Below are 13,220 nucleotides of genomic sequence, written 5' to 3'. Positions count from 1 at the left end.
AAGGTTGTAACACATACTAATCTAGGGACATCAGACTTTAGAGTTAACGAAGCCCAAGTCCACAAATTAAAAACAATCAATATATACTCAAATTAAAATAACATTCTTCTTAGTTAATAAGAACTCAAATCTGTGAATAGCACTGGCTAAAGATCTACATGTGACTGGGACACTTGTTAGCTCTGTGGTCTTAGGAAGTTAGTTATTCAACCTCTTTGAGCCTTGACTGCCTCATTAGAAGAAGGAAAAACCAGGACTGCAGTGAGGATTAAATATGGAGGGTAAGTATACGTGAAGCTTCTAACAGTGCACTGAATAAATGCTTTTTTTTTTTTTTTAAAAAGCAGCCTGATGTAATTCATATATCAGAAACTTCACTTAAGGCATACAATTTAATAGTTTTCAGCGTATTCATAAAGTTGTACAAGCACCTCCACAACTGATTTTAGAAATCTTCATCACCCCAAAAAGAAACACACACCCCTTAGCCATCACATCCCCCACCCAACACCCCTATCCTCCCCTAGCCCTAGGTAACCCACTTATGTACTTTCTGTCTGTATAGGTTTGCCTACTCCAGATACTTCATATAAATGGAATCATACAATATTGTCCTTTGTGACAATAAATGTTTCTGGAATTGAATATTTTAAAAGTCAAATATGTGGAATACACAGTGGAATGAGGTCAGAGAAGGAGAAAATGCACATATATATGAATGATGCACCAAGACACACGCTAGGAAATATACATATTATTGAAGTGCTCTGGGTATGTTAAGAGGCAGGAAAACTCTGTGTGTGTGTGTGTGTGTGTGTGTGTGTGTGTGTGTGTACATGGTAGCAGGTAGGTAGTTTGTGGACAGTCTCCTCTGATTGCTTTATTTTCCTCATTTCCTTTCATGATGAGGAAAAGGTCATCATGAGAGAATGAGGATGGGGAGTTTGCAGAGAGAGAAGAAAGTGTGAAATAATCTTATAGGAGAGTGGGAAAAAATAAACTAGAAAGGTATAGTATTAATTCTGCTTGGCAGAACTAAAGACCCACTTCAGGTTAGTGGTCATGAATTTAAAATGAGATCAGTCAGCAGGGTTTTAAGTTTTTCTCCAGCCACATTTCGCTGCAAAAATGCAGGAACTGTATAAATGGATATATTTAACCAGAGTTTATTCACACTCATGGTTTTAACTGTACCTAATATATTGATGACTCCCAAATCTCCATTTCTAGTGCCACTAAACTCTCCTAACACAGAAATCTTGAGGTGACTTCACAGTCAAAGCATTAAACTAGAAGAAGCTTAGATGGAAAAAGAACACTGGTCTAACAATGGTTATGAGAAAGGCATTCTACTGTGTGATTTACACATATTATCTCAAATAATTCTCGTAACTCTTCTCCTAATAACCATCTCCACTTTATAGAAAGCTGAAATTCCCACAGATTAACATAAAGTGAAGCTGTGACTAATTCCTAAGTCTATGTGGCTCTGAAGTCCGTCTTTTTACTTCATCATGATATTTAACTCTTCATAAATGTGGCAACTGGGGCCCAGAGATGCTGAATGATTTGCCCAAAGTGAAAGCATTTTCTAATGGCAGGTACTGTCTCCCAGATGCTCTCTGACTATCACTATGCTAAACTCTTACATATTTCCTGCTTTGTCATTCAATGTGTAACTAGGTTAGATCGTTTTTCTTCCATTTTTTTTTTCTGATATCTATCACTTTTTATCCATTTTCTGTCCTTTTGCTTTTACAATATAGCTTAGGCCCTCAGCAGTCATGCATAGGTTACTCTAATAGCTTCCTAAGCTGGCCTCCATCTATTCCTCCTCTAATCTAGTGTTCTCCAACCTTTTTGGCACCAGGGGCCAGTTTCGTGGAAGACAATTTTTCCACGGACGGGGTGGGGGGTAGGGAGGGTGGTTTAGTGATGAAAATGAATAGAGTTCGAGCTCCTATGAGAATCTAATGCCGCTGCTGATCTCACAGCAGGTGGAGCTCAGGCAGTAATGCTTGCTCTGCTGCCACTTGCCTCCTACTGTGTGGAGGTCCACAGCCTAGGGGTTAACCGGGACCCCTGCTCTAATCCATTTGCATATGAGTTAGTCACTTCCTTTCTCTGAGGCTCTTATATATAAACTGCAAATAATAAAATACCTATAGTACAGAATTGTGAAGATTAAATAATTTTGTATAATTATCAATAAAATCAGTAACTGTATAGTAATTAAATTCCTATTCAAATGTAAGCTATTACTGCCTTAAGATTTATGAAGGCAGATATTATAACTTAAATATATTTTACATTTTATTTTACATTTATTTCCCCCGATTATATGCATGTAGTATGTGTTAAAATACATACTTGATTGATTTCTTGTCCATTATCCATACTCCCACCACTATTATCTAATAGACCAATCTAATCAGATACATCTCCTACATAAGGCCCGAATGCCAGCACTTACGGTATAATTAAGCACGGTGCTTGTTTAATTATAGAGTGCACAGTATAACCAAGTTCTGAATAATCAAAGTAAGAATGTTCCTAACATTATAATGGCTTTTCTCAGATTCTCTAACTCATGAACTTCTATCCCTCATCTGAATGCAGCCAAAATGTTACCACTTTGGTGTAGTTTTCCTCTTTTCTCTACATGCTCCTTTTGTCATAATAGCATTCACTTCTCAGTTCCATAATTACTTACATGTTAGCTCCCTCCCTGCCACCACACATTTGTGAGGGAGTACATTTCAGGGTAACCAAATTGTTGATGAGAGAAAGTTCTTTACAGAAGAATTCCAGCTGATTAATGTACAAGAAATAAACAAATTTCAATACAACAACTTGTGACTCCTTATGGAAAAAATGACTAGGAAACAATCGTCAATAAATAACAAAACAGTGATTCTCAGTCCAGCCTACACTTCAGAATCACTTGGAAACTTTTCAAAATATATCTGTCTAGGCTCTACACCCAGAGATTAAGATTCAGTCCATCAGGAGTGAATCCCCCTGATAGTTTGAAAAGCTCCTCAGGTGATCCTAATATGCATCCAGATTTAAGAATCAATGCTCTAAAACTATTAGGTAGATGGTTAATAGGGGATTTTTTAATAAGTGAATCAAGAAGTTAACACTGAATTCACTGATCAATCTTATGGTTACTAAAATTGGGGCTGTAGCGGTGGGTCATGCCTATAATCCCAGCACTGTAGGAGGCCGAGGCAGGTGGATCTCTTGAGCCCAGGAGTTCAATACCAGCCTAGGCAACATGGCAAAACCCTGTCTCTACAAAAATATAAAAATTAGCCAGGCATGGTGGCGCATGCCTGTAGTCCCAGCTACTCAGGAGGCTGAGGTGGGAGAAAGACCTGAGCCCAGGAGGTTGAGGCTGTGGTGAGCCATGATCATGCCACTGAACTCCAGCCTGGGCAACAGAGCAAGACCCTGTCTCAAAAAGGGAAGGGAGCTGATAAACATGTTCTAAAATTGACTGAGGTTATGGTTGCATAATTCTGTGAATATACTAAAAGGCATTCAATTGTACACTTTAAATAGATGAATTGTATCTCATTAAGTCTGTTTTTTTTAAATCAAGACAAATTTCTATCTCTATGCAAACATACAGAAGACTACAGTGTTTTATTTAAATCTTTCGATTTTATATGTCTCTTTTCCTTTGCACTGACAATCTTGGTTCCTAATAACTTTAATATGACTATTTGTTTTATCTGTACCTACATCTATATCTATACCTATCTAGCTATGTAAATAAAAATAGTACCTGAATAGCAATATCTATAATACCAAATTTAGTAGAAACAATGTAAGATTTTTTGGTGTTTCTTTTTATTCTTAAGCTGCTTCCCACTTAGGAAGTATAGTGAAATTGCTGTGTTATAAACACATTTGAGATAATTCTTGGGTGTTTAAGGCACTATTTTGATATACAGGTTTCATTTTAGTTATTTGTTAAAGATCACCTTTTTCCCCCTCATTTTTTCCCTGATTTTAAATTTTGTTTTATAATTATGTAATTTAGTTACAGGTCAAAACAAAGTATTTTCCGAGAAATCTAGCTTCTACCTCTCCCTCTTCTAAGTTGTTTCTCTTTTATTGATAACCATTTATTTTATGGTTTATTCCTCCATTTTAAAATGTTATAAGCAAATACATAAATGACAGCTTTGTATTATATACAATTGATTCTGCCTTGTTTTAAACTTAATGTTATATCCTGGAGATCACTGTATAGAGTTTTTTGTGCTTTATCTGCATAGTACTCCACTACATGGGCTTCAACATCCAATACATGGATGTGCTATAATTTATTGACATAGTTACTACAAATAGACATTTAGGTCATCTTCTGTATTTTGAAATTAGTAAAAACAGTGCTGTTATCTTTTCATATTTTTGCCAGTATATCTTTAAGATCCTTCTTTTTCTTCTTGAGATAGGGTCTTTCTCTGTCACCCAGACTGAAGTGCAGTGGTGTGATGATAGCTCACTGCAGCCTCAAACTCCTGGGCTCAAGCAATCCTCCTGCCTCAGCCTCCCGAGTGGCTGGGACTACAGGCATGCCCTACCACGCCTTGCTAATTTTTTGTATTTTTTATAGAGATGGGGTCTCACTGTGTTGCCTAGGCTGGTCTCAAACTCCTGGCCTCAAGTGGTTCTTCCACCTCAGCCCTCCCAAAAGGTTGGGATTTACAGGTGTGACCCACTGCCCCTAAGATAATTTTCTAGAAGTAGGAATGCCAAGTCAAAGGGTAAACTCATAGGTAATTTTCCTTGATATTGCCAAATTCCCTTCCATTAAGTTGTTACATTTTGCATTTCTACAAGTAATGAATGAGAGTGTCTATTTCTCTACAGCCCAATCAATAGAAAATGTTGCCAAACTTTTGGATTTTTGTCAATGTGATAAGTGAAGAATAGTATCTCAATGTAGTTCTAATTTGAATTTCTCTTACTATCAATTAGATTGAGCGAACCTGTCACTCAGGTTCATCCATGGCCACTCATTTACTCAACCTACCTCTGATACTGGGAACAGGTCCTCATCCGGCGATTTTTCTGTTTTTTCACTGTGTTAGCCAGGATGGTCTCAATCTCCTAGCCTCGTGATCCGCCCGCTTCGGCCTCCCAAAGTGCTGGGATTACAGACGTGAGCCACCGCGCCTGGCCGATTGAGCATATTTTCATATGTTCAAGGACCATTTGCATTTTTTCTCCTATCTTTAGCCCAATAAAGATAGTTATTGGTCTTTTAAGAGCTCTTTATTAGGGATAATAAAAGTTGCAATTTTTTTTTCCAATTTGTCTTTTACTTTGCTCAGCTGTTTCTCCCTCCAAAGTTTTTCTTTTAATTTATGTAATCATATTTATCAATCTTTTCCTTTATTTTTAGATTTTGAGTCATGGTTAGGAAATATTTTTCCCATTGCCAGGATATGAAGGGACCACTCATGTTTTCTTCTATTATTTATATGGATTCACTTCTTTGACTCATTTGAAATTTATCTTGATGTATGAAGAATGGAATAATTTTTTACTTTTTTAAAATTTCATTTTAATTTTTGAGATAGGATCTTACTATGTCACCCAGGTTGGGGTGCAGTGGTGCAATCATAGCTCACTGTAACCTCAAACTCCTGGGCTCAAGCAATCCTCTTAGGTCAGCCTCCTGAGCAGCTAGGAATGCGGGTGTATGCCACCACGCCCAGATATTTTTTGAATTTTTTGTAGAGATGGGGTTTTGCTATGTTGCCCAGGCTGTTCTCAAACTCTTGGCCTCAAGTGATCCTTCTGCCTTGGCCTCCCAAAGCTGAAATTGTAGGCGTGAACCACCATGTCCAGCCTTACTTTTATCTTATACTAACATTTGAGTAAGCCTTACTTTGCTGGTTTTACAGTCTATGCATATGTATTTATTTACCCATTCAGTCAAGGAAAAAAATATGTGTCATACTAAGGATAGGAATTTTGTATGTCATTTTGGAAAACAAAAAGTTCCATTTTTACAGAACAAAAACCATACTGTGTGACCTTCTGTACTATTAAGTATTTTGAAAGGCTTTGTGTGCTTTTGCAACTATTGGCATAAACCACATCCTCTTTCTAGTTGTGCCAGGTAACATAAAATTAAGCCAAAGATAACCAACTCCTGGATTAGATAAAGCCATTTATTAATTAAAATTAATGTTAAAAAACATAAATTAAGACTAAATAGGAGTCATAGGGTAAATGCTCAATATCTTTTTAATTAAAATTCCGTGTGATTCTGTGACTAATTCTAGTTGCCAGGAAAAATAAGAATCCCTAAGTCTCTGAGGTTCAACTCTGAAAGTACATTAGGAATATCACCTATTGATATTAATGTCATCAATTTTTAACTTAATTCTTTCTCATGCTGACATTTTGTGATAAATATATACTGGTATTTTCATGAACAGAACTAACTGGCTAAGTCACTAGCACAATTAGAACTTAGCACCAGGAAGAAACTAATACCTAAAGGAAAATGTACAGTATTGCAATTTAAGTTAGACATTATTTCAATTCTCATCTGCTGTGTGCCGAGTTCTAAAGAAATTTTCAAAAAGAATAAAAATTTCTAGATGAGAAAAGTAGAGCAGATTGTAAATGTCAGGTCTCCAGGACAATAATGTCTCATTTTTTCACTTTAATGACTCAAGCATATAAGGATTCATTATTCAATAAATGGTTTCTGCTCTTATCTATAATAAAGAGAGCAAGGAAAGGAATAGATGACAATATCAGTGGATAACCTATAGTCTCATTTTGGATACTGGATCTCACCTTCACCTTAAGCAAACCTATTAATTTCAACTATATCACATGAACAAAAACATCTGAATTTTGGCATTTTAAATCTCCCTCTCAGGTAGTGAAGTTCATGAGCTGGGAAATAATCAGAAAGTAGCAGGATGAGAGATGGTAAAAGTCTTAAATGACATATTGGCTATCAAAAAATTTCATTTTAGACATGAAGTTACAGCTGAGAGTTTGTGACCTAAACAAAGTTAGTTGGGTATAGGTCTTCTGACTCTGAGTCCAGTGCTCTGTCCAATATACCAATTCTACTAGTTAGGTCAGATAAGAAAAATGTACAGCTGGAACATTATTACCTAATTAAATATAAACAAAATTCCATTGAAACAAAATTCTGTAAACATCACTTACAAGTAGATGACTAAAAAGATAATTCTACTATAGGATCTATGCTAAGTATGCCAAACATTTCACAATCATAATTAATGTATACCATTTCAGATGGGAAAATTGAAGCTACGGTCAAAGTCAGGTTAAAAAAAAAAAAAAAACCACTGAGCACCTACTATGGATCAGGTACTGGTGCTAGAATGAGAGGATAAATAACTAAAACAAGGTCAAAAATAAGTATTTTTAACCTTTGGGACAAAGCTTACTTAGACCATACTCCTTATTAAAGGAAAGTTAAATCTCAGTAGTCTCCTGTACAATTATTCAATATTTTTGATGAAAAGAAGACTTCAAAGAGTTTTTCCAAAATATAATACAAAGATCTGAATTCAAAAAATATTTATTCCAACATTTCCTAAATTACTGGGGACACTATTATAAGTAAAATAAATTGACAGATGCTAACTCCAGCTTTATGAATTCTCAATGCTAAGATCACCTTATTTCAATAAATACAGCATTTATAATATTCTAAAGTACTTTTAGAGATAGAACCAAGATACCAAATTACTTGTTTGAAATGAAAACTGTCCCAGTCTATCCAGAGTTGATGTCTGGATAAGTCTGGGAGATTTTTCATAGAAAAAGGAGACACATACCTTTCCATAACAGCCAGGCACTCCTTTCTCCAGGTAAATCGACTCCCTCGTCGCAGTCGGAAAGTACCAGATGTGGCAGAGACTGGGGGAGGCGTTTGTCTCCATTCAGGGTCCTCTATTGGAATGGGGGCTGGTCTCATACTTAGTGTAGCGCCTGAAATAAACAAGACACTTTTAGCAAATATCTTGCAGTTTATTTAAAACAATATGATACCGATACCTACTTCCTATGGGACTAGGGAAGTATGGTCTTTGGCTTAGTGACAACTTAATCAATGTATCTTTCTCTGAAAAATTTCTTTTGAAATTGCTGCTTGATAGTTATACTCTTCGAACAATATACCTCAGATGTTCAGAATCTTTCATTAACCATTCAAATAAGTTATAAGCTTAAGGAATTTATGCAGGTAGGAGATAAACTTAAAATAACCCTAATTCTTGTAAACTCTTTTTTTTTTTTAAAGAGTGAAATACAGCATGAAAGAAAGTAAGATGATATTTGATGTGCTTTTTGTCTACTAACTAAATCAGGTCTCCATAGGTCTACCTGTTGATGCTATACTAGATTGTTACCTCCTGAACATAATAAAATTTCAATGAAAAATATCTATAATTGAGACATTTTACTAATTCAGATTACTCTTTTCTCAAATAGCTTGAACTGCCAATGATGCATTTATTCATTCATTCACCATTTATCAAATCCCTTTCAAGTGGCTTGCTCTAGGCTAGAAGCTAAGAATAAAACCAGGAAAGCAACATTGTCTCTGGCCTCCATGAACTTATTTCATAGACTTTCAATGTAACTTGGTATGCTTTCATAGAGTTCAGTCCCTGGCTACCCCACTCTTCCTTCACTTCTTACACTGTTAAATTCATCTTCCCAAAACATAATTATGATCATATCGGTCTTCTAATCAAAAACCTTCAAAAAAATTCTCTCTGCCTGTGGTTTAATTCAAACGCTTAACACAGGTCTAGAAAGACATGTTAGAACATGTAGGTTTATGCAAATATTAATAATATGTTAATTCTATGTTAATGAATATTAATAAATATTTATTTCTTCCAAATACTCTCTTTATTGTACCTTGCAAATAATACCATGGATAGCATTTCTACTTCAAGACTTACAGATCTATTGTAGATCTCCTTCTTAATAGCTACATCTTTAGATGTATTCTCTTACACAGATGTCCAAAATGTTAATCAATCCTGATTTTGCTTTTCAAACCTATTGTCCTGCAGTCTTTCCCATCTCAGTAAATAGATACCCACTCTTCAAACTGCTCAGCTCAAAATTCTCAAATTAATCTTTCACTTCTCTAATTATCCCACATACTACATAACTAATTCATAGGCAAGTTCATTTTATCTTCAAAATATTTCCAGTATCAGATCAATTTTTACTCCTTGCACTGCTACTACTTTTAGAACACGTCAGCATCGTCTTTCACAATCATGCTTTCCTGGGACAAGTTTCAAAGACGGCTCCTCACAGTAAGTCATACCTCTGGCTCATCATGCCCTTGAATCTGGGCCAGTCCTGTGACAGGCTGTTGAGCAAGAAAATCTGAACAATTCAAGGCTACGTTATAAGATGCTTTGAAATTTCTGCCTAGGTCTCCTAAAATGCTGGCTCTGGGGGAAACTAGTGGCCATATAAGAAGTCTGACTAAACTGAGACTATGATGTTGTAAGGAAGCCCAGGATAGCCATGTGGAGAGGCCACATGGAGTGAAAGATGCTCTGACAGTCCCCAGGGGCTTGTGCCAACTCCACCCAGGTGCCAGCATTTGAGAGAAAATGCCATGTTGGACACTGTAGCCACGGCAAACACCACATGGAGAAGTGCAGAAACCAGGTGATAGACAGAAACAAGGCCTCAGACATTCAGTCCCAGCACAGGAATGTGGACGTCAACCTCCAAGGTCCCTAAGGATCCCTGCCTCCTGGTCTGCACACCTCTGTCCCTTCCCACACTGCACCATGATTAGGCTGTGCGACCAACAGCATGTGGCAGTGATGTTATGTCACTTCCAGGATCAGAATACAGAAGACACTGTGGCATCTGCCTTGGATGCTTTCTCTCTTATTCACTCAAGGGAAAACTAGCTGCCATGTGAGGACACTCAGGTGGTGGATGGTGAGGCCCATGTTGTGAGGAACTGATGTCTCTGACCAACAGGCAGTGAGGACCTGGGACCTGTTCACATCCACATGAGTGAGTTTCCAAGTGGACCATCCGGTCCCAATGACTGCAGCCCAGGCTGACAGCTGGACGGCAACCTCTACAGAACTCTGAGCCAGAAACGACCAGCTAAGCCACTCCTGGATTCCTAATCTACGAAAACTATGAGATAATAAATGCTGGTTGTGTTAAGCTGCTAAATTGTGGGTAATTTATTGTATAAGAATAGATAACTAATAAAAATTATCACAATCATCCCCAGTTGTTTATTTCCCTTTATCCCCCAATACACTATTATTAATTATTCAAATGTATAAATTTGGCAGCAAAAAATTTCCCTTTAATATAGAGACTTCACTACTAATAAGAATGAGCATCTTTTCCTGTTTATTGACCATTTATATCTTTTCTTGTGAATTCCTATCTGTTGTTCCTTTTTTGCGGGGTTATTCTTCTTATGGGTGCATAGAAATCATAGCAATTGCTAGTCATATAGAATGCAATTTTTTTTCTGGTCTTTTGTTTTTAATAGTGTGCTTTGTGATCTTAATTTTAATATAGTCAAATTTGTCAGTCTTTTGTATTATGGCCAGTGGGCTTGAATATCACTCAGAGTATCTTTATATCTTTCATTTTGTGTTTCAGCTCTTAATATGTATGTGATTTCTTATAGCACGTGATGGAAAGTAAATATTTAACTACTTAACATTTCTACTTAAACAAGTAAGTTTGTCATCATATAAAGCTTTAGCCCACCCTAAAACAGAGTTGGCAAATTATACCAGCTGCCTATTTTTGTAAATAAAGTTTTACTGAAACATGCTCATGCTCACTCGTTTACAGATTGTCTATGGCTATGAATGCACTGGAGCAGAAGAGCTGAGTAGCTATGATAGAGATCATATAACCAGCAAAACCTAAAATATTTACTGTCTGGCCCTTTATATGAAGTTTGCCAACCCCTGGTTTAAAAACATTTCTGCTCTACCCAACATGAAACTCCAAACTGAAACCCTTCTTTAAACAATTTAAAAGGGTTTCATTCTGCCAAAATAAACTGAGAATTCAGTCTGGGCCTAATTGAAAGTTAACTAAATTTAGACATAAGCAGGAATTTCGGGGCTGGAGGGTTTCACAGTCTTATAGTGCTTTTCTGAAAACAAGTAGGGATTACAGCACAGCAAGAACTCTGGAATCTACCTAATTAAAATTATATAAATGTTATTCTATAGTAAGGGTGAAAAGGACTAAAACAGAGCCAACCGGTTATCATGGCCGATCAAGATAAAGGTAGAAATAAGACTCAGTAAGGGAATACAACCTCTTGCCCAGGGGCTGACCCTGGTAAAGAAAGAAAGAGTTTCAGGATGGAGGGTGGGCAATAGGTCAGTGAATTCCAGGTAGTAGGCCACATCCATAATTGCGGCATGCTCCTCAGTAAGCAGAGTGGTAAATGGGTACAAATAAAACAGAGAACAGAAAGAATCTTAACCAAGAGGTTGAAGGAAATAAGCCAACTAATAATGGTTCTTTCTTGGTATTGGGGTTTATTGTTAATATTATGCTTCTTTGTAATATTCTGTATTGTCAAGACAGTCTCAAGAACTGAAGGAAATTCAGATAAAATAAAACTGGGCAGGAAGGAAAAGGAAGAGGGGAGAGGAAAAAAGGAGAAAAAGAAGACAGAAAAGTAAGTAGTGGCCTGGTTATTTTGAAAGAAATCAAGGCCGGGCGCGGTGGCTCACGCCTGTAATCCCAGCACTTTGGGAGGCTGAGGCGGGCGGAACACCTGAGGTCAGGAGTTTGAGACCAGCCTGACCAACATGATGAAACCCTGTCTGTACTAAAAATACAAAAATTTGCTGGGTATGGTGGCACATGCCTGTAATCCCAGCTACTCAGGAGGCTGTGGCAGGAGAATCGCTTGAACCCAGGAGGCAGAGGTTGCAGTGAGCCAAGATCATGCCACTGCACTCCAGCCTGGGTGACAGAGTGATACTCCATCTTGGGGTGGGTGGAAAAAAGGAAATCAAGACAGTTTACACACAGAAGGTGAAAAATGAATAATCTTAAATTCATCAAAACACCTACTTTAAAACATAATATTACATTACTTTTCAGATTTTTTTCTGGCTCCTTTTTCTTTTTCAATGTAGCAGTAGTTAAAAACAGCACAAAAAAGTACTCTGGAAACACTCTATTAATAAACAGATTTGTTCTAGAAACCTTAGTTCATCTTGCTTTGGTTGAAATGGATGAAAAGCAAGAGCGAGTTCAAAATTACTGACTCTAACAGAAAAAAACACAAAGATACTAGAATGCAGGAACAATGTATATAAGCCTTTAAACTCCTCTGAAGTAAAATACAGGAATTCTGGGTTGGCTAAGGTCCTAACAGGAAAAGTGTGTTGTCTATTTCCTTACAGAAATGTTTTTTCCCCTCATCTAAGTTTCCATTAAAACAAAATTTTGCACTTTCACCTAGCAAATCTAAGCCCATGAGGAAAAAAAACAAAACAAAACTCTTTTCATAACTTGTTAAGAGATTTAAAAATTTTGGTAAGTGTTCTCTTACATATATGATAATGTTCTTGCTGATCAGGGTTAGCTCTGGGTGAGGGACTATAAGCACATCATTACTACGCCATCCATAGGCACTAGCCTCTCCAAAAGTAATTTCACATCTCCCCCCATGTCACACACACGTTTCCCTGAGATCTAACACTCTGCAAGTGAAGGACTGGACATTTCTTCTGATGACATTTATCTCATGTATTTGCTGCATAACCCTCTTGGCAAATTTTATTTAATTGTTTAGAAGCATGCAGAATATGCGCCACATGCCAAGAGGAACTCAGCAAACCCTGTCTGCTATAGTAATGTTTAAACTAGACAAGGGAAAAAGACTGTGAACTTAATTTGATCAAATAAAGGGACTTTTGATGTCAACCATGCTGAATTTAGCACTCACTTTTTTAAAAAAATAGGTATTTTCTTGTAAGTGTTTTCATAAGAAACAAGATAAAATGTATTTGATTAGTTTCCATCAGCCTATTTTATTAATATGCCTTGGCAGGCTTTCAGTTATGCTGGTAAATTCTGATGATGAGTCTGTTATCAGAGAACTACACTATATCAATTGGGTTATCAGTAAAATTAACCTAAATATCCAT

General features: G+C 36.8%; 1 protein-coding gene across 14 annotated transcripts in view; it reads right to left on the bottom strand.

Moving 5' to 3' along the window:
• HMBOX1 (homeobox containing 1) overlaps positions 1–13,220 on the bottom strand; it is a 174,430-nt gene that overhangs the window by 27,219 nt on the left and 133,991 nt on the right. For all 14 annotated transcript variants that reach the window (XM_032143947.2, XM_032143956.2, XM_032143952.2 and 11 more), the window contains one exon: positions 7,857–8,010. In XM_032143947.2, coding sequence (XP_031999838.1) covers positions 7,857–8,010 — 154 coding nt within the window. The remainder of the gene's footprint in view (positions 1–7,856; positions 8,011–13,220) is intronic.

Source organism: Hylobates moloch, unplaced genomic scaffold (assembly GCF_009828535.3).
Source record: "Hylobates moloch isolate HMO894 unplaced genomic scaffold, HMol_V3 SCAFFOLD_22, whole genome shotgun sequence".
Classification (NCBI taxonomy): domain Eukaryota; kingdom Metazoa; phylum Chordata; class Mammalia; order Primates; family Hylobatidae; genus Hylobates; species Hylobates moloch.
Note: the sequence above shows the minus strand (reverse complement) of the source record. Positions and strands in the feature narration are given on the sequence as shown.